Source organism: Solea solea, chromosome 15, assembly GCF_958295425.1.
Source record: "Solea solea chromosome 15, fSolSol10.1, whole genome shotgun sequence".
NCBI lineage: Eukaryota > Metazoa > Chordata > Actinopteri > Pleuronectiformes > Soleidae > Solea > Solea solea.
Window position 1 is genome coordinate 8,030,845 of NC_081148.1, and position 22,225 is coordinate 8,053,069.

Consider the following 22,225-nt stretch of genomic DNA (forward strand, 5'->3'; position numbering starts at 1 on the left):
TAATATTTTGCATACTCAAGTTTCAGCAGATGTAGATATACATTTTCTTCACTGAGTAAAATAAATAAACAAATAAATAATAGTTGGAGAGCACGCAAGCATAGAAGTGAAGGAGCCTCTTATCAGGAGATCTTGGCGTGTTTGCCGATATCCAATTATCACTTTTAAAGCCATTATCGGCTCATAGTCAAGTTTTGCAGGTTTGTTCTCTGTCAAAGTGAGTAAGTTCATACAGGAATTACTTGTTGACTCTTAATTAATTAATTAATTGATTGATTAATTAACAATTACACATATTGGTTAAATAAAATAATAATAATAAAACTAGGTCAGACGTTCCTGTAAAACTTGCAGTATCCACAGTAACATTTCCAGATGATGAGAGAATCTCTCTCTCTCTCTCTCCCTCTCTCTCTCTCTCCGTGTCTGTGTTTGTGAATGTCCTCTGGTCTTGCCCCCGGGGCATCTGTAGGCTATAGCCATTTAAAAGAAACTGGCAGTGGAGCCACAGAACTGCCTTGGAAATAGAGCCACACTGGACACATGTTGCCGTGGCAACATTCGGGCCCCTTTTTTTTCCTCTTTTCATTTCTTCTTTTCACTGAAAAGTGGGACTGTGTAACGACATCACTGTAACTAACTGAACTCAACTGTATGTTCTGTCTTTTATACCACAGCTCTTCCTCATGTTTACCAAACCCTTTTCCTTGCTTTCTTTTCAAAGTTTTTAAGACCTTTAAACAGAATGATTACATTTACATTACATTTAATTAAATTCATGCAACCTGGTCCTGGATAAGTAGCATAAAGTCTTTATTCTGCACACACTCGTTTGTAAATTGAATTGAAATAAACTAGTGGAGAGGACAGAGAAAGCAGAGGACAAACGTGATAAGAGAAGTCATATTAATACATTTCAGCTCACTTGGTTTATTGGGGTTCACACGCTCAGGTCAGCCAGGTATTAAAGTGCTTGCAATAATTACGTTGTCCGTCGTCTTGCCAACAAGAGAGAGGGAAAGAAAGAAATAAGTGTGAGTGGGGGGACAGTAAAAGAGTTGTGGTTTTTTTTTATTGCCAGTAAAGCTTTCAGAGGAGAGCACAGAACAGTAACACGGAGAGGTGGTGCAGATGGAGGAGGTGAACGCCACTCTTTACTTCATGCCAGTGAAATTCATTTGAAAATTGGAGGAGAAATGAAAGAGGTTTGGAGTTTGTGTGTAAGTGGCAGGAAGAGAGGCTGGCATTGCCCACTGGAACAGTGTGCCATGGCAAAAGTTAGTCAGCCAACAAGAGGAGGAGGAGAAGGAGGAGGGGAGACTGAAAGCAGAGGATGGAGTGAGCCATTTAATATGTAGATTGAGAGGAAATGTCAATGGGAGGAAAAAGAGGAAAAATTCAGAATCTAAAGGAAAATGGCAAAGCAGGCTGCCGATAGAGAGACACTGAGGTTTATTGTACGGTGTCCAGCTGAATCGCTCTGCCATTTGCTTTTTCCTTTGCTGTCTTTTGTGTGGTCGCACTCGGCAGCAGCAGACACTTTCCTGGAGTTAGGAGTCCACTGCTGTAGGTTGAGCGTGTTCACAGCAGCGTTTTAGAAAGCTGCTGCTCCAGGTTCAGCCCTGGCCATCTTTGTTCTACTGCATTCAGTCTAAATTAGTGTTTCTCTGCATCAGGATATGATTTAACAACTTCTTCCCGGCTGGATCCTTTTTCCTCCCTAAATGATGGCACAGCACGGTTCTCGTTTAATCACAGCTCTACATCGTCAAACATTAGAGGGATTCCCACTGTTTAAAAGCAACATTACTGAAGAGTAAAAACACTGAGCGCACCTGTCTCTGAGAAATTATATTTGCTGATGAAATCTTTTACAGAGGACAAAAAACTGCTGCACACTTGTTCAAAGGTTACTTTTTTTTCCAGTCCACTCCAAAATATTATGATTCATTCCATAGATTCATGTAAATTGGTTCAACAACCTCTCTTATTTTATATTTTAACAATCACCTATTATTTATTTATTTTTTTAGCAATATTATGTACATGTGACATACACTTACAATCTATAACCTTAAGTAATAAGTGATCATATTATCTGCTTATTTTCTATTTTTATTTCGTTTTTTAAGTGAACTCGTCAAAATCTAATTTGTCGAAAACAATAAAAACAAGATCATTTCGTTGATTTTCTTCATCTTAACTCAAGTAGAATGTGTCTCTTGAGTTGAATGTGGTTCATGTTCTGTCATGATCTATATCAAAGTAAACGGTTCACCCGCGTTTCACCTGGTGCCCTCGCACTGTGACCCACCGCAGTGTAGACAAACATAAAGTACAAGGAATTACAGCAGAGTACATGGAAGGCAGGAAAACACACAACAGACTGCACACCAGCCACACACACACACACAGAGGTGAAATGAAGGCACAAGGCATCAAGTTGTAAGAGTGTAATGGATTCTTGCAGTTTGAATCCCGAAAGGACTGAGCACTGAGGAGTAGAGTAAAATCAATGCACAAAGCAATAAGCAAGTTATTGAAAGGAGGTATAATAGAAGAATCCCTGGCCTAGTCAGCAAAGATGGAATTAGCTTTACTTTTTCATCACTAATGATCCCTGTGGTGACCCTAAGGTTTAAGTAGCAGTGAAACACCTCTGCATACTTTATGTCTGTCTACATCCATACATCTACCCATCTTCTACCGCTTTATCCTCTACATGAGGGTCACGGGGGGGGGGCGCTGTGCCCTTCTCAGCTGATATAGGACGAAAGGCGGGGTCACACCCTGGACAGATCGCCTGTCCATCACAGGGACACATATAGAGACAAACAACCATTCACTCTCACACCTACGATCAATTTAGAGTTTTTGGACTGTGGGAGGAAACCGGAGAACCCGGAGAACACTCACGCACACACGGGGAGAACATGCAAACTCCATGCAGAAAGACACTCTGTCTATTAATGAAAGATAATTGGGTATACTGTATTTACTAACTCTGTATTATACACAATTGTTCAACTGCTTGTTCGTTATCTATTCAGCCGTTTTTTTGTAGACATGGTCAAGACAACCTGCTGCAGTTCAAGACAAGCATCAGAATGAGGACTTAAAGCACTTTAAGTGACTTTGAACATGGAATAGTTGTTGGCATTGAGTATTTCAGAAACTGCTGATCTTTGGGAGCAAATGCCTTTTTAATTCTTTGTTATTTTATGACATGTAAACCAGATTGTAGGACACTACGCAGTGGTTTTACTGTATTGTGTCTTCTTATGGCTGATGACAGCTTGTGGCTTTAGACTTATTTCTCAAGTAAACATGACAGGAATGTCTTCAGTAGAAAATTGATTTGATTGTGATAGTCAAAGGTCAATGTGGCTGTGACCACAAGATACAAGTTTCTCAGGCCTTTGTAAGTTGGTACTGTTTAAAGACAAAACAATTTACATCGGTCTGGGGAAAACCAAACATTGTCAAATTAGACTCCTCACTGCCCTATCATTCAAATAGGGAAGTTTTAAACAGATATACACATATTTTAAATGGATGCCTAACATTTATGGTCTCGGGGGTGTGTCTCAGACTGCAGCAGACAAAATCAGCATCTTTATTTATGAATGAAACCATTCTGTCTCTAATTCAAGCATTTGTCCTATGTTTGGCCGCTAATGGCCGTGTTATTCAGCTTAGAAACATGTCAATAAAAAAAAACATCACAATCTCATTCCATTGAAAACATCATGATAAGAGTGTTTTAATTACCTGGGATGTTTGTTTTAATTTGTGGTTTTGCTGTCAAAGGTTTATAACCAGCATCCTTTTAGACCAAGGGTTGCAAACACTTCCCTCTGTCCTGGACATGTCTTCAGTTTTTGATATCTGACAGCTTTAGTGTCCTTCATCATGATTTATTTTCAGCATCAGGAAAATGCTCTCGAACATTACTGAGATAAGTGAATCACTACCCAAATAAACACAACATGACATCACATTACCATATTTGAGTGCTTTGCTGTTAAGTAGTTGGCAAAAGTGATGTTTTTCTTTTTTCTTTTTTGAGTTCGCATGAAGCTTCCTCTGTGGGTGGTGAAAGAGAATGATGTTTTTGTTTTTTTAACAAACCACAATGTGTCCCTCTTCTTAATGGTTTAACCTCAACCAAGCTTATTTGCGTGAAGCAATTTGTGTTTCTCGCAAGACCTGAGACTTTGCAAGACCTCCTGATACAGACAGTAGGGGGAGTGGAGACAGCCCCCAGTCTCCCTGCAACAAGACATTAAAACACCCCAATGGCTCTAAAGTTATTAAATTAGGGTTAAAAATAAACTATTCCTCTACTCATATTTTAAATCTTATGATGCCCGTTGCTGTTATGGTGGGGATGTTTTTCATTTCCACAGTTGTGACTTGTAGCCCCAGAGGCTCTTCAGTCCACTTGACTGTGCATCACTCTCCATCAGTGCTGATCCCATTGTGCAGCTTAGAGCACATAAGCGGCCTGGAAATGATGGAGCACTGTAGCCGCTTTGGTTCTCTGCTTGCTCTTTTGGTGTCTGTCTTTTTCAAACAGACACACACACACACACTCCATAGGTTGGTGCATATGCAGCATGATATACGGCATGCACCAGTGGTGATTGCTTTATAAGAGTCAAAGATGTCAAAGATGTCAAAGATGTACTGTGTCGTATTTACATTTCAATACCAAAAGTGCGCTGGAACGCGATTAAAACGTAACGCTAGTATGTTCGGAATCAGCTTTTTATCATGGATGATGGAATCGTCTTGCGTGATATTTGTATTCCCGTAGCAGCCTTCGCATTAAAACCACTTGAAGCTCAGCTTCAACTGTTCCCCGTGGGACAGCAGAGAATAGGTTTTTTTCACTGCAGTGAGCGCGACAATAATTGGACAAATGCGGCAAAACGTCACTTCCAGGGAAGCTCAGCTTCTCTCTGATTCAATGGAGCAGTAGGCGTCATTAAAAAACCCACTATCCGAGACCTCTGGTATGTGGAAAATATATATACAGTAATATATATATATATATATACATATTTCATATAATTACATTTAATTTTATTCCGCAGCCTCATTATCTGTTGTATCCTGCTCCATAAACTTATGTCTTGTTTTTGCCCCAATTGCAATTATAAGCTGCAGTGTTAGCAAGCAGGCGTGTGTGTGTGTGTGTGTGTGCGCGCATATGTGTCTGCGTGCGTGCGTGTGTGTGTGTGTGTCATGCACTTGTCATTTGTGTTTGTAGATTGCTGAGCTCACAAATCTCTCACTTAATCCTGATTGGAAGACGAATGTTAACACACAATTAATTAGACTCTCTCTCTCTCTCTCACACACACACACACACACACACGCTCTCTCTCTCTCTCTTTAATTTAGCAGCATAGATGCTAACCTGCACAAAAAGCAGACATGAATTAGAGGACATCAAATTCTGCCTCACGCTCATTTAAAAAAAGAAAGAAAGAAAGAAAGAAACTGTGTCCCGAAGTCTCATGTTCCCAAAAAAGGAAGTCCCTTAGATATCCCAACTGCCTCCTAACAGTTTCCAGCTAAGTTGTTCCAAGTTATTATAATATGACACATATCCACACACACACACATGCAGTAGAGCACAGTAGTTACATTTATATGCTCTTAAAAGACATTTGTGTTTTGATGTGTGTGTGTGTGTGTGGGGGGGGGTAGTGAGGGAGTCCCTTGGATTTTCCAAAGTCCTTATTAGGTTATTGAGATATTCTGGAGATAGGAATGAAGGGAGAGTGAGATAGCCTGACACAGTGTAGAGGAGAAACAGAGGGAGGAAGGGAGAGATGGGGGAAACTCCCTGTGATGATAGAGAATAGTTTAAATGACACAGAGGAAGGTCTGACGCGCACACACACACACACACACACACACATTTGCACAGCTATTGTTCTGAGGACACTGGATTGATTTCCTTTCATTTGAACAGACTAAATAAATTCCCAAACTTAACCATAACCAAAATCCACATCTTAGCCCTAAACTTAACCAATGATATGACGTTCTGCCTCATTAGGACCCAGTTTTGGTCTCCATGAGGTCCACTGGTCCTGATAAGGACAGTATTTAATCCAGATAAGGTCCTAAAGAGGTTACAGATACAAGTGCATAGACACTCCCACACACAACATTTGAGCAGAAATGGAGAGTGGCTGCTTTTTATAGCTTTGTCAGCTGTTTTGAAACAGCTCTGTCCAATAAAACTAAGTATTATCATAAACATTGCTTTTGAGGTCCTGTTCAGTATCAGGAGAGTGATGCACAGTGGTGCACATTTCCATTCACATTAAGATGAACTGCATTTACGACGCAACACTCAAACCTATAATGACACAATTAATAGCTAAAGGTTTTTGTTTGGGTCTTCACAGAAATCATCTGTTTTCCTTTATTCGATTAGCTTAATTAACAGTGGGCTATAAATTAGGTTTAAAAAAACTATATTTTAAATCTTATGATGCCTGTTTGTCTCAGGTTGCTGTTTTGGTGGGTGTTTCTTTCATTTCCACAGTTGTGACTTGTGGTGACTGACATTAACTTGCAAACAGAGCAAGTTAAATTCAAATTTAAACTGCCCTTGTGTGTTCTGCCTGAGGTAGTGTGTCTCATCTCTTTAAAATGGTGAAGACATTTTGTCTCTTTGTTGTCACTTTTTCCCACAAAACAACAACGACCAGACACTGTGGGTTTGGAATGTGTGAGGAATCAAAAGCTTATGCTCAAGGTTGAGAAAGAATATCAGCCAGGCATGGTGGCAAATGGAACACTTATTTTTCATAAATATCACAGAGTGAAAGCCAAAGAGACACTCGGATATAAATTGGGAACCTTGTAGTCCATGTAAGAGCCCTGTGTTTGTGTGTGTGTGTGTGTGTGTGTGTGTTTCCCTTAGCGTCCATAAAATCAGTGTGTTGTGTTAAACAGAGCACAGAGCATAGCTTATTAAAGAGGCTTGGCTGACTATTGTTGTGGTTTCCCGCTCTGGCCGACATCATTATCAGCTTTGTCTTTAAAAACTACCTCATGTAAACATCACCCACCTCCCACACACACACACACACACACTTAATGCTAGTGTGGAGCTGTTCCACACATAAGTATTTACAGATACAAAAGAAACGTGTAGTATAGACATGAACTGGTACAGACAAGCACCATTTTTTTTGGTTTAGTCTTTGACCAAAGTCCATGATGTAATAAAAACAGATGCATAAAAATAAGGCCTTTATGAAAACACTGACCCTGACCCACTAACCCTTAAAAAAACTGCTTACCAACACACAGACTGTTCATAATTGCTAAATTAAGCTAAAATAGAAGGTTCTCGTGAGACTAAGTCATAAGAGCCGGCTCTTAAGGGAGCCAAGCCAAAAGATACAAATCTTTGTAAAGAGTCGGACTTCCCATCACTAAAGTCCATCCACCAGTAATCTGTTCCACACAAACCCGGCAGCTGCAACACACACACAAACACACTACAGCATTTCCAGTGTTGTAATGTAACAAAATACAAAACACTTTGTTACTGTACTTAAGTAGAATTTTCACATATATGTACTTTACTTCATTATTTATATTTAACTTTTATTTTTACTCCACTACATTTCCTAAATAAAATGTGTACTTTTACTTCGATACATTTCCCTTAACCATCTTCAGAAGGTTCATTTAAAGGTTCATTTTAATGTTGTTTGAAGTTGTTCACCTGTACCTATTGTGCTTTTATTGTTAAGAAGCCACAATAAATGTCTTATTGAAAATTGCTCACATTGTTTAAATACTTTAACTTTTACTTCTAATACTTAAGTACATTTTATTTCAGAAAATTACTTTTGATACTTAAGTACAGTAAATGTCAGGTACTTTTACTCTTTTACTTTAACTTCTACCGAAGTCATTTTCTGGTAAGCTACGTTTATTCAAGTATCGCTCAAGTACTTTATACAAGACTGAGCATTTCCCCTACCTAATATAAAGTGGTGGTCCCCAAACCTTAATTTTCCAATCCAAATACGTCGCTATGGCAGGTTTTGTTTCTGAATAGAAGGGAAGTAACTTCCTGTGTGTGTGTGTGTGTGTGTGTGTGTGAGAGAGAGAGAGTGAGACAGAGGAAACATGCTTTGTTGGTGTCAAATGTGTGCCATTCAACAGTGTGGCTCTATGGGTAACCGCAACACACTGACAGCTTTATTCACCCTGCTGGACACTTCAGCATGAGTTTGTGCATAAACGTTGAGAGACACCATTATAAATAGCACATGGAAAACAAATGATTGAAAGACTGCATTCAAGGAGGGGGCTTTATTTTGAAGTTTCTTTGTCACACTTGGAAAAGCAGTCGTACAGTTGAATCATAATCAACACTGCAAACTCCAAAAATATTTATATCTACTCCTGTGCCTGTGACATGTTTAATAAATGGCGTAAATGTATCATTTCCAGGATTTCAAACACTGGTTTATAAATGATCATTGATATTACAGACATGACGTGATATGGATATTTCTAACCTGAATAACAAGCCAAAGGACCTGTCTGGTGATTGCTCGTGTTGCTCTTGTGCCAAACTGCCAAACGATGCCACATATCTTCTTTATGCCTTGTTTAGAAGCTGTAACTTTCTCTCTTTGGACATTGAGTGTTCATTTTATGAATGCTTGTTATCATGAAACAGCAGGGACATGTGGATAATTGAGCTCTGATCGGCACCATTTTAGTGCACAGCCAAAAACCTGCAGAATCATTTATTTTTGTGAGGAGGTGAGCATGGAAAATTCTGGTGAGACAAAGCCAAAACACAAGCTAACTTGATTAGCCAAAAGGAAAAGTGACGTTCCCCACGAACAGAGCGCGAAGTTGTGTTTTGGCACATTCACTGGAAAAGGTGCCTTTATTTATTTTTCATAAAATAATCTACTCCTTTATCTTTCCTTTTCCAGATTAAGTTTCTCTGGGATGTTCTGAACCCCTGACAGAGGCCGAGTGTTAGAGCATAGCTGGGATCTTGTTTACGAAAGGCACCAGATTGAAACAGGGAGGGGAAGAGGATTTGGCATGTGACGGAAGAGTGATGGAGAGGAGATCTGTCACAGCTGCTCAGATTGAACTAACTTGTTTTTAATGGTTTTTAGTAAAGTCAGATGGAGGGCGTCTCCGTGGAAACACAGATGCACACACAGCGAGTCGCTGCGCGTGCACGCCGGTGTGAAAGCATGCTCGTGTGATGCACTTGTGAATGCTGGCATGCGAGTGTGATACTACTTCTGTCTGTTTGAGTGTCTGCGGTGGTATTTCTGTCTTTGCGAGGACCAGTTTGACATTCAGCGTAGGCCGAGATTCAATTCGGTCCAAGAACTAACACAGCACTGGCGGTGGGAGTCGAGGAAGAGCACCAAGTATAAATTCCACGTTCAAGGTGCCACTAACACATGTTTCTCAGCACATGTCCCCCCCCCCCTCCTTAAAGCCCACACTGACATCGCAGTGTGTATATGTTTAGATCAAGACGTGATCAAGTACAGACGCGCAAGCAGTCGCGGCTCACTACAAACAATGTAGGCTACTGTGTAATATCAAAGCTGCTCGCTCGCACACACTGACTGTATACTGAACTGACACATACAAATCAATATAGTGTGTGTCCAGGATGTGAACTATTTCCCAAACACACTCACTTGTCAGTACACGCACATACACACGCACACATTGGCTATTGGTCTGGAAACAATCTTCTCCACCCCTGTTGGTTACCCAAACATTGCGTTGCCACGGCAACAGGACAGCGCACTGTACAGCCAGCATGTTTGTCATGGGGAGAGAAGAAGTATATGTGTGTGTGTGTTCACATATTCAAGTGAGTGCATGTGTGTAGTGGACGTGCAAAACAACACAGAGGGAGAGTGAGAGAGAGAGAGAGAGAGCTGAGGATTCATATAAAGATTAAAAATCTAGTTCATGGCGGATGAATTATACCTGTATATCATCACACACACGTCTGGAAATGGTTCGTGTGAGTCTGTCAAAATATGTATCTAAAAGTTCAAGTGTGTGTCTGCGTGCTTTCCAGCGAAGTTGGTCATCTGTGAGGTTTGCCAGCTTCCACAGAGGAGTCACCATTCCCGAAATTAGGGTGGAAAAAGATTTCCATCCTTCTTTGTCTCAAAATTATTCTTTTTATAATTATTATTATTATTATTTTGCACTTAAATTTGACCTCGTTCTCTAATTGATGTCCAAATCACCAACTAATTTGACGATAATTAAATCAGTTTAAAGTCTGGAATCTTTGAATTCAGCTTGTTAAATGTGTTATTGTTTGCTTTCTTTTGTGGACAAAACAAATCATTTGTGGATGAAATTTTACAAATGTACACCTAATCAGTTAACTAAAAATAAAATCAACAGGTCAAATGATAATGTAAATAGGTTTTAGTTGCAGCCCTATTCCCTTTCTAGGTATTTTAGGTAATCATTTGTAGTTCTTTGATGGAAAAAACAGCCTAAAGCCATTTTTACCTCCTTGTGTCGCTTTGGAACCGTCCGACACTTAAACGCTGCAGTCGTCTGTGCTTCTCTGTAATCTTTGTAATTGCAAAAGTCCCGCTAAAAAGACTCACCATATGAAAATAATAATCTAATCTCTGACCAGGCGTTTGCCGCGGCATTTATTCACACGGCTCGGTTGGTTTTACTGCATCATTTTCTACTTAAGGAGTTATGGAGACTGCAGTGAGTTTTTCAATGTGAAGACTGTGTGGGTGCAAAGTGAAGAAGTGCATGCGGCTTCTCAGCATGAAGACCCACACAGAGAAGGACCCAAGCGGCATGATGGTAAAAATGACTGGATCACAGAGTTTGTTTATCTCATGCAAATCTGTAGCAGAACTCTCCAATGAAGAACTCCCTTTGTCCTTCCAGTCTATTGGTAACAGGCCTTGTATTAACCCAAGCAACTGCATTTAGTTCCCCGGTGAGAAAGTAAACCCTGCTATACCCCGAGCCCCTCCACTTTATCAGCATAAAGGACAAGTGTGTTACTCAAGGGCTCCACCTTGAGGCAGGGGATTGTTTCACTCCCATTATTTGCTGCAGTGCTGCTGTGTGAGCGTGTACTGACAGCAGCCTGTTGGTCAGGAGCTTCTCCAGAACTGTTCTCCATCTGCTTTATGAGACAGTGATAAATGGCCTCATCTGTAGTGTAATGAGTTAACCCCTGATATTTGTGTGTGTGTGTTTGTATTTCATATTTTAATGGATTAACCTCTCCCGTGTTTGTATTACACAGCTGACAGATTAACCTGTGACTCTCATGTGTATAATTAGTTGATTCGGATGCAGGTGGTGTGTGCCACCACTTGCTCTGGGTGCCAAATCTGTCTGTCTGTGAGCGTGCATGTGTATTTGTGTCGACAGGAACAAACGCAGACTCACTCAAGTATTATTTAAACGCAAATTTTAAAAAATACCGGACTTTTAAAGGTTGCAAAAAAGATGCATACATGTCATATACATTTTACTTAATACATACATCACATCTTCAATTTGAATAATTGTATCAATTTGTACTTATGGTAAACGTTAAAGGGTGACCAATTAACCTATTTAACTGATTAACACAATGGTGTGATTGACAGCTGGTAGGTACCGATACTTTATACGATACATAGTCCACAATACTGCAATACAATGATTCTGTGATAATTAATATATTGCAAGTAAATATAGCAATACTTCATGATATCTGTCTAACTGAAGAGAAAATGTCTGTGAAAAGTTAAAAGTGCAGGATTTCTCTATTTATTCATAGAGAACAAAGTGCATAAAGTCTATGTATTGAACGTGGTTGGGTCATCTCTTAAAGGAATACTTCACTGATTTGCATTTAGCTTTGTATTACTAGAATAGGGGTAGTATTTTTGAAAAGTGCTTCCCAACCTCAGTTTCCACTGAGTCGAGAAATATCTTCATTCTTTTTTTTGTTACGTGCCCACCAGTGACACTCGGTCTGAGCCTTGGTCTGAGCCTTGAAACTGCAGCGTCCACCATCTTTGCTAACAATAACGGGACCAAGTGTTGCTTTACTACAGAAGGATTTGCAACACAGAAAGTCAACTTTTTGGAGTCTGTCCCAGTCTGAGACTTTAATCTACAGTATATCTAAAAAGCTGTGGAGTAACCTGAAGAGAAACCTTTAATGCAAACATCTTAAGATTGTCTCTGATCCACAGCTACAAGGTGTTTGAGGTGCTTTGAGGTTTAAATTCAAGAGTTCACTTATGGTTTCGTAGCAGTAGTAGCAGTAGAGACATTTGACATCGATGATCAGAATACATTTATTTAATTAGAACAGACCCTACCCTACCCTATAGGCCAGATTATGAGTATTCTCTGTGCAGCTGTCTTTGTGATTGCTGGTAGTGGATTTGGGTCAGAAAATGGGTTTTGTTCCAGACTGGAAACACAAGATAAATACACACGCCAATTTGCCCACAGGCTCCTTTCTCTCTCTCTCTCTCTTTTTCACACACACACACACACACACACACGTGCAAACACACCACGCTCCACAGCTCTGTGACCTTAACCATTAGCCTCCCTGCCAAATGTGTCCTAGGCCATCTGCGACAATAAATACACGCACACTGTCCACACTCTCCTGACTGCAGGATTCGGTTGTTGTTGTCATTGCTGCTCTTACATCATCGGTTTGAGAGTTTGCAGGGGAAGAGATCGTTGCAGGCTGGCTCAGCGCTGCTTTATTTAATTAATCCGACACAGACATGTTTACATGGACAGTAGATATTTATACATGCAGCGATAAGGCTGTGACTCGTGGCTTACTCTTAAGACACGTGTGCTGTGTCACCTTAAATGACAGTTTTCTTCACTGGGTCTTGTGTTGTTTCAGAGTGAAGTTGCTGAAGTTGAACTTGCAGCAGCAGCAGCAGACATACATTTTTATTTTGGTGATAAAAATTCATCCTTTCTTCATTGTTATTTTCCTGCTCAGAGGCTCAGGTCATTGCATCAAACTTGTCTTATATGCTGTTATATCTGTTCTTCGTTGAAGACGACGGCACATCAGTTCACTCTTTATTCAGCCAAATATTTAAATAAAGAAAAATAATCAAAATCGTAACTAAGGAGCTAAAACATCAGTTTTGACGTATTACGTATGTCGTAACTTTTCAGTATAACCTTTTATTTTGTGTTTTGATGAAAACTGAAATCTGGAATTGGCTGAAAATATGGTGAACTGGTCTGGTTTCCCACAAGACAAAAAAACATCAATTATTTACATTTCATCAAAAAAGAAAAAGAAAGAGCGGCATGTTCTTAATAATTAATTTTCAAACCTGCTCCTGGAGCCCACAGGTTTCTTGATTCTTTGTGATTTGACATTGTTTCCTTGTCAAAATGACTAATACTCTTGAACTTTACGGCTGCTGTCAAAGTAGGAGAAGTTCACTTCATAAGGCCTGATATCAGGCTGGGGCAAAAAGATTGACTTAAAGATTAATCAGATAGTGAAATAAAAAAAAAAATTAGGATCTTGTGGGAAAACCAACTGCTGCTCTTTTCTGTTTCCTCTTGGGTATGCACTTTCCAGCCTGTCTTTTCCTCACTTTTCTGCCTTGTCTTCTTCCCTCTTTTCCTTCCTTCCTTCCTCCCTCTCCTCTTCCTCCCCTTCCTCCTCCTTAGTAAAACCATCAAGGTGAAAATAATCGACGATGAGGAGTACGAGAAGAACAAAACCTTCTACATAGAGATCGCAGAGCCGCGTCTGGTGGAGGGCAACGACACCAAAGGTCAGGAAGGGGGTTGAGCGTCATAACCTTTGACCCCGGAGTGTTGCCCATTTTGTAGAGGCTGCATGTTCTCGACAGGAAGAGGCTTTCTGTCGTGCTTCTGCAAAACAAGAACATGGATCACCTTATCCCACCACATCCACCACTCCACCTCGTGTGTTTGTGTATGCTTGTCTTTTTTTTGTGTGTGTGTGTTTTTATTTACATACCAATGCCAACCATCATGCCGTGTTCTTTGTTTTACATGCATGCATTTACCACCTCCCTCTGTGTGTGTGTGTGTGTGTGTGTATTTGCATGTGTGTCCCATACAGGAAGACCCTAACCCTTAGGATCTTAGACCGTGAGGAGTACAATAAGCAGTCCTCCTTCTACGTTGTGCTTGACATCCCCCAATGGAGACGCAGCGGAAAGGAATGGACAGGTGTGACAGCCAATCGGCTCTGAGAAGGCACTTTATGAGGTTGTAAGGGGATCCTGAATCAACAGGTCAATGCCGGCGCTGAAGTCCAGGAAGTTTATACAAAAGAGCATAAATGCTCACTCCAGTCAGCTCATGAGAGATTCTAGTCTTGTAATTGTTGATGCTGTCAACGAGGACGAGGTCACTCTGTCACATGTTTTGTCCCAAATATACTCAGTCTAAGCAGGTTTAGTCTATATTGTTTGAAAAACAAACACACGTGTGCAGTAAAAATACTGTTGTACACTGCTCTGACATAAGGGATAAAGGAAAACTCCAAACTGATGAAACAGCTCTAGTAACAGAATCTTATGGAGGGGAGAAACAATGCTTCAAAGTACTTCATAGTACTTCATAGTTCTTTGGAAAATGATCAAAACACTTCAACTTAAGAGCTCTAAGACTTTCCCCACTCCTCAGATGAGCCTGCGGTGCGCTCTGAAAGGACGACACTAGGTCCACTGTTTCAGGTTAACAGGGTTAATTGCTTGACCTCAAACATGATGATGCACTTCATACAATCAATGTTCAGTCATAATGTGAAGCGCATCACCACGGTGTCACCGCAGACACGAAAAGAAAACAAAATGCTATTCTGAGAAATGCACAAATAGTCGTTTGGAGCCCATAGGTTTAATCAGCATTGTGCAAACCCACTTGACAATGGTTTGATTACACTGAAAAGTTACACACTACAGCTTTAAAAAAAAACAGAAACAACAACGCTCAGTGCAGCCAAATGTATTCATGTTCCCCAAAATTAGACAAAGAGCAACAAAAGGAGGACAGTAAACAGCAGGTGAGGAGCTGCAGTTCTATGAATTCTATATGTTTTTAAACAAAGCCAATTAAAAAAGCACTTTACAGCAGGTAACGCTACAAGAAATAAAGTCAAAGCATGAGTTGTACTTGGAAAACATTTTTTAAAGTAACTCAAAGCAGAGCTGCTCCCCGATGGCTTAAGCTTTATCAGACCTGTTGATTTGGGATTCACTCACTGGGGCAATTCTGCTGCTCCCTTTTCTACTTCTCAGTTTTTTCTTTCTTTTTTTCCCCGCTATTGTTCCTGTGCTTCTCCTCAGACGTCTACAGATAAAACTTAATGGGAATCACACCTGTCGTCTCCTTTCTTCTCCTGTCCTTGTCCTCTGCCCTGTCCTCTCGTTTCCCCTCATGCAACTATTCATACATAATGTGCTGTTGTTTGAAAATGTTTCCACTCCTTTCACAGCTGCTACCACATAACTGGATTGTGGGTTGTTGGCACAAAAAGACGTGAGCCTTTTGCCGACTTGACCCACAGAAAAGTTGGATAGAGACGTTTATTTTTCTGGAGTTTGCTTTTCATACCTGAAGAATGCAGCAGGTGGTTCAAATGCATTCACACCAACAGGTGGATTTCTGGAACATTTATGTGAGAGGTAGAACCACTGGTTGAGGTTAGCAGGAGGCAGAACATTCACCCATTTGAATTTCTTGCTGTAATTTCAATGGCTGCAGTGTAATCTTATGGGTTTCATCCATAAATGTGCTTGTTTTCGCCCACAAATGGCTCGGATTGTTTTAGGGCATAGGTTTGGTTATAAGAGGAGTGCAAGAGTGAAAGTAAGTGGATTTTACAAGCGTCAGTGAACGCATCACTGAGGTGATGAGAGAGAGAGCAGGTGATGTGTGCGGTGCAGTGTGCCAATCAGTCTTTAACCAAACCTACGCCCTTGCAATCCGAGCCATTTATTGGCAAAAACAAGCACTTTTTATTGCCTCATAAGGTTACACTGTTGCGGCAGCCACTGCACCAAACATGAAACTTTTGTCACTACTATTTACACACTCACATTTTTAAACATAAAGTCCCAGGTCAACAAATTCCAGTGAGTGGCTCAGAGAAACTGCATTATGTCAGTGCCAGTGAGTTTTAGGCAAATATCAAACAATCTCTAGGTGTTGCGTATATAATTGACTTTATACAATAGAAACAACATCTGTCAAAAATAGAACAATGTTGAGCCAAACACACGAAACCCTGATTATTCCATCAGCTTAATTATTATTCATTACTGATATAATGACAATGGTTGCAGAGACGAATGACCTTTTCATTATGAAAACAATTAAAATATTCTATAAAATCTGATATAGCAAAATAGGTCTTCAGGGAGACAATAAAATATCCCTCTCCACAAAGTACAGAGAGGCAGTTCAGCTGTTTTCCACCTGGAGCAGCTCACCTCCCTGTTTGTGTTGTTGTAATATTGAGTTTAAAAACACCTGCCAATTTCCACATTATTAATTCGTTTTCACACAATCGCACACAAAGAAAAGGCACGTTAATGTAAGGTGGAAACAGGTTGCAGCAGCCCACACGCGGTCATCTAAATGGCAGCTTTAAGCCCTTGTATTTGATTTGCCTCTGCTCATTTAGAGTCGCTCCATGTCTGTCTCTCTCTCTCTCACGCACAGAAATAGTGTGTTAATGGCAGCTTGTGTTTATCAGGCGCCAGCAGTTTATAGTGATGAGAGGGATCAAAGACAAGCGCTGGATTATCACAGTCTGGAGATCAAACACACCTCCAGAATACACACACACACACACACACACACACACAGAGACAGGTGCACTTTAATAACTAGTATTTAATGAGCGCATTTTATGAAATGATGCATTGGTCCACTCTGTGCTAAATTGTCCCTGCGCAAATCTTTACAGCCACTGATTATATGCCGGTAATATCAAATGTGATAGATTGATGTGTTGACAGAAGAAAAACTATAAACACAGGAAACATAAATATTCTGAAGTTAGGAGACAGGGCATGCAATCTTATCTGTAGTAGTATTAATAACCATCATTATATTAATAATATTTCTGCTTGCATTGACAAAATGCAAGTACAAAGTGATTCACAATAAGGAAGAACAAATAAACAGTTCATATTAGTATGAGGAAATGTCATGTAGAGGACAGGTTTTCTGGTGAAAGAATGCTCTGAGGTTCTTCTACTTGGGCCAGCATACATTTTTTTTATATAGCTATTTAAATGCATTACATAGAATACATTAAATAATAATAAAGTAAAAAAAATCCAGCACATAATGATTTTATATCTAATTGCACTTTTTCTGAGAGATATTGTTGAAACTGTAATTGTGCCATATGGCCCTTTTCCACTATGGTCCCAGCACGGTTTAGGCTGGTTTTCCACTACAAAAATAGTACTTACTCAATGTGGGCGGAGTCATCTCTGCACGGCTGCATGAAACTGCAGTGACGTTGTTTTTTTACGTGGGGCACACACACACTCGAAAGTGGCACTATTGACTTGTAAAGCAGTTGTTTTCAGTGTAACTGAATCATTAGAATCAGTTAATTTTAAAAGATTTGTTTATAGTTCTTCCTCCATGACCGGAGCTGGACTGAAATACAGCGTCAGGGTTTGTGATGCCGCTCGCAATCAGCAGTGCTGTCGCTAAATACACCAGACTGGTTGCAGATTTTGCAACCAGATGTAGATGTAGCAGACTCCATGTAAGGAGGTATATAATGACAACGCAACAGTTCTTCATTTTCACGTTTTTTAAAAATAATGAAATGACAAAATCTTATTATACTCAGATCCTGTTGATAGAGCCCCTAAATTATAACTGGACTACTTTAACTATACTCCATACACCAAGTCAAGGTTGAGAACATACGGATATGAATTCCTGACATGCATGTATTAAATGTTCTTTGATATTTGCATGAAAAAACAACTATCAAAAACAAAACACACAATAAACATCTAAAAGCTAATTACCTGTCCAGTCTTAGATTAACAGATGAGGCATGTTAGCATTAAATGGTTGACAACATTCATGGTGTGTTTTTTTGACTGATTGCTGTGCTCGCAGTAAATGAACTATTCTCACACACACAAACATGCTCAAATAGCCCTGCAGAGAGACTCAGCAGCTGGAAAGCAGGCAGGGGAGGCACGTTCACTCTCTAATCTTGATGAATCTGTGAATTGAGCCTTGAGATGCTGATTCCATGAAGAAGCTTCACATTTAGAGAGTGTAAAGAGGGAAAGAAGAGAGTCAGCTTTTTGTTTGTTGAAATCCATTATCAAGCCTCGTCTCATCCTCCATCCAAACCACCTCTTCAAATACTAGAAGAAGATAAAACCTTAATATTCTTTTTTTTTTTTGGTTTCATTTAGTTGTATTTTGGGAAAGGAGGCTGGTGGAATTAATGTGCTGACTAAACAAGCAGCGGATCTGACATTTGCTGTACTGATATGAGAAGTTACACATTGTAGTGATGGAAAGGGAAATGGAGGTTAGTTCAAGCAGCAATTTGTCTTGCCGCTGTTTGACTTTCCTGAGAGGTAGAACGATGTGAATGACTTGGATGGATGTTATTGGAATCAGCCAAATGTTAATCCCCTGTGACATCTGGCATATGAACTTACGTTTCAAAGCTTTTGCAGTTTACCCATCGCCATGTTTGATTTTTGACACCAGAAAACGATGCTTGGATGATAGGGTGGAGCAAGGGGTGGATCTCACTGCACTGGCAGCACGAGGACAAGCAGGTTACCATACGTGACATCTAATGTCAGTCGTGCTACAGCCCAGGGTTTCTCAATCCTGGTCCTGGGGACCCACTACCCCTCCATGTTTTAGATGTTTCCCTGCTTCAATAAACGGGTCGTTATCAGGCTTCTGCATTGCTTGCTGATGAGCTGATGAGCAGGGAAACATCTAAAACATGCAGGACAGTCGGTCCCCAAGACCAGGATTGAGAAAACGTGCTATAGTTAACTTGTTTTTGGCTTTCAGCTTCTCCCTCTGATTTGATTTGGCAGAGATTCTTATGCCCGATGCCCTTCCTGACTCTAGAAGTGACCCCCTCTGTGTCTGGGGTCATTGTGTCCACTTAACAATGAGCAATGGGGATTGGGTACCTTGCTCAGAGGTACTGCAGCCCTTGACCTGGCTTGAACCCAGTCTCAAGTCAAGTTCTATTTCTGCTTGGCTATGGGCTGCCCCTCATACTATAACCAACTAATGTTCACAAATGTTTAAAGTAATATTTTCTGCAGATCTGTGTGTGTTCGCAGAGATGTTAATTAATGTTGTCATTCGCCAATTTTTGCGATGGTCTGTGTAGACCCTTTGTGAACAAGCACACTTCCAGTGCAAACCCGCCTCGTGAGACTTCACCCGCCATGGAATGGAATGTAAACTCAAGTACACGTGCAGCCAAATGTAGAGTAGATGGTTAGTGCTTTCGCGTCTTCAAATTTACATTTCTACTGTTCAAAAGTTGAGTTTGATGTTGACGCTCCAATTTCCTCACTGCCCGCATGACCAACTATCTTAAACCCCCTGTTGAAGCCTACAGGTGAATGCTGGTTTGGTGATGAGGCTGTGATGCTGGAAATTGGCAGAAAATGGAATGGCAGGCAGAGAGAGAGAGATGGATGTTGTTGTGTGTTGCAGTTTAAATAGACCGCCTAATTGGAAGCGGTGTTTCATATGTACTGAGTGAGGTGTGTCGATAGCTAGGCTTGACTACAGCAGGCAGGGAGTACACTTTCATCCATCCATCCATCCGTTTTCTACCGCTTTATCCTCCACATGAGGGTCGCGGGGGGCACTGGTGCCAATCCCAGCTCACAATAGGACGAAAGGCACCCTGGACACCCTGGACAGGACGACAGTCCATCACAGGGCCACATAGAGACAAACAGCCATTCACTTTCAGCCTTAGACTGTCCAATTTGCATTGTGTAATTTTGCATGTTTTTGGACTGTGGGAGGACACCGGGAGAACCCGGAGAAAACCCCCACACACGTGAAGAACATGCAAACTCCATGCAAAAAGGCCCTTGTTCCAATCGGGGTGCAGAGACATGTGTCTTCTTTCTGTAGAGGAAAGAGTGCTAACCACTACACCTGACAAATCATTTTTTACAATTATCCTGTAATTGTATTTGGTGATACTTCACAACTATTGCATCCATGAATGCAGAAAATGTTGTCCCTTTTTCAGAACCATTATCTTCAATGTATCCTTCCACTCAATCCGCCGCCCTTTTTGAAAATCCCCTGTAAGATTCAGCCTACATGTTCTCATTTGTCCAGGAGAGAAGCAAAGGCTTGTGATTTACTTTTCCATTAACCTATTTCATCGTCTTCTATTTCTGTCTTCCGTGTCCTAAAATGCCTTTCAACAACCTCTGGGGAGCAGGTGTGAACTTTTATCCAACTATGGTGTGTGTGTTTGTACAGGTGTAGCCTGATATTTAGTATTTGCAGGTGCAGACAGATATACAGTCAGCTGAGGCTGCATGGGGTAGATTATATTGAGTCATAAAATGACTATGATATGTCATCAGAAATGAAGGAAACATTTAAATAAATGGCTGATAACAACGCATTAAAATATGGATTGGAAGTTTAAGACAGAAATGCTAGTGTGGATCATTTTCTGCAGGGAAGCAAAACAGAAAACTTCAGCTCAGGTTTATCACACATTGTTGGTGGATATTTAACAATTAAAATGTTTAACAGTCCATTATTGTAGGCTCGTCCTCTCTTCTCATCATGTGATCATTCTTTACTGATACACAGAGTTGTAAAATAGTTAATAAGCAGACAGTTATATTTGTGTGTGAACACAGTGTATTGTCGGGTATAAGTGCAGCTTCTTTCATGTCTCAGAAACTTTTGCTAGCCATGCACTACAATGATTGATTTGGGATTGCAGTAGGGCTTCAACAATAATTCGATTACTAATGGATTACTAAATAAATCGTAAATTGGAGGGGGTTTTTAAATTAATAAAACTAGCCTTCTGATTTTTCCAGCTTCTTATATTTGAATATTTGCTGGGTTATTTGACAAAGGAAGCATTAAAACAAAATATCTGAGAATATCATGATTTCCAGTCAATATTTTACAAACCTAACAAATACCTGATTAATGAAAATAATCTCTAGTTGCATCTCTTAGTGGTTGTATGTATTTTATTATACTATATATTTTATTCTTTCTGGATTCATTAGTTGGTTTCAGTTGTTTCCAGAGGACATTGCAAGAGATTTTGCGAGTTTTTGATTCGATCCAGAGGAGGCACGGGACAACAGGGGTTAGAGTTCACTGCTGCTGTGAACCCCTGTCAGTCATGTGGGTGGGGAACAGAGCTGAGAGGGAAACCAGCTAAAAACACACGCACCCTGCAGAGCCTCATGACCCCATGTCCTAGAACTAACACACACACGCAATATCAAACACACACTGGACACTCGGCGCACCATACATTGTGACCACATAGATTCATGTATATGTGAATCTATGTGACAGATTGTGTCTGAGAGCAGTGTCTTCTCATCCTCCCTCTCCTTACTTCCTTCCTCTGCCCTCTGCATGTGTTTAGTCATACGATGGTAATTATTAACCCTGACATTAGTTAACACATGTGCCAAAACAATATGTATGCTACATAGTCCACCTTTATTTAGTGCATGCTTTGCGTCTCTATAAAAACAAACTGATGGATTCTTCTGTTATTGTAAACACAGTACAATAGTGAACAACACTGATGATACATTTGAATGATGTATTGTAAAATACTATAATTAACTCTGCCATTAAGCAGATTGCCAAACAAATTGTTATTGTATTAATATGCAGATGTAAGTGAGCAACGTTCCCATTAGCAGGGAATAATGTCGCTGTTGTTTTCTTTTATATATTTGTTGGATTAGAGCAGATCAGAGCCTCCTCATGCCTTCAGTTTGTCCACTTTTTCCTTCCTCTTCTTACTCCTCAGTCTTTTCTTCACCTCCTCATCATAACTCAAATGTTCTCTCGTCTTACTTCACCCACTCAGCTTCTTTACGTCATTCCA

The 22,225-nt window shown here is 40.3% G+C and overlaps 1 protein-coding gene across 2 annotated transcripts in view; it reads left to right on the forward strand.

Annotated features, from left to right (window-relative positions):
- The window catches only part of slc8a1b (solute carrier family 8 member 1b), a 122,898-nt gene that overhangs the window by 71,056 nt on the left and 29,617 nt on the right, over positions 1-22,225 (forward strand). The window contains exon 5 of one of the 2 annotated variants that reach the window (XM_058651423.1): positions 13,759-13,865. In XM_058651423.1, the coding sequence (XP_058507406.1) occupies positions 13,759-13,865 (107 nt within the window). Of the gene's footprint in view, positions 1-13,758; positions 13,866-14,179; positions 14,290-22,225 lie in introns of both variants that reach the window. The other variant, XM_058651422.1, reaches the window with a different exon arrangement.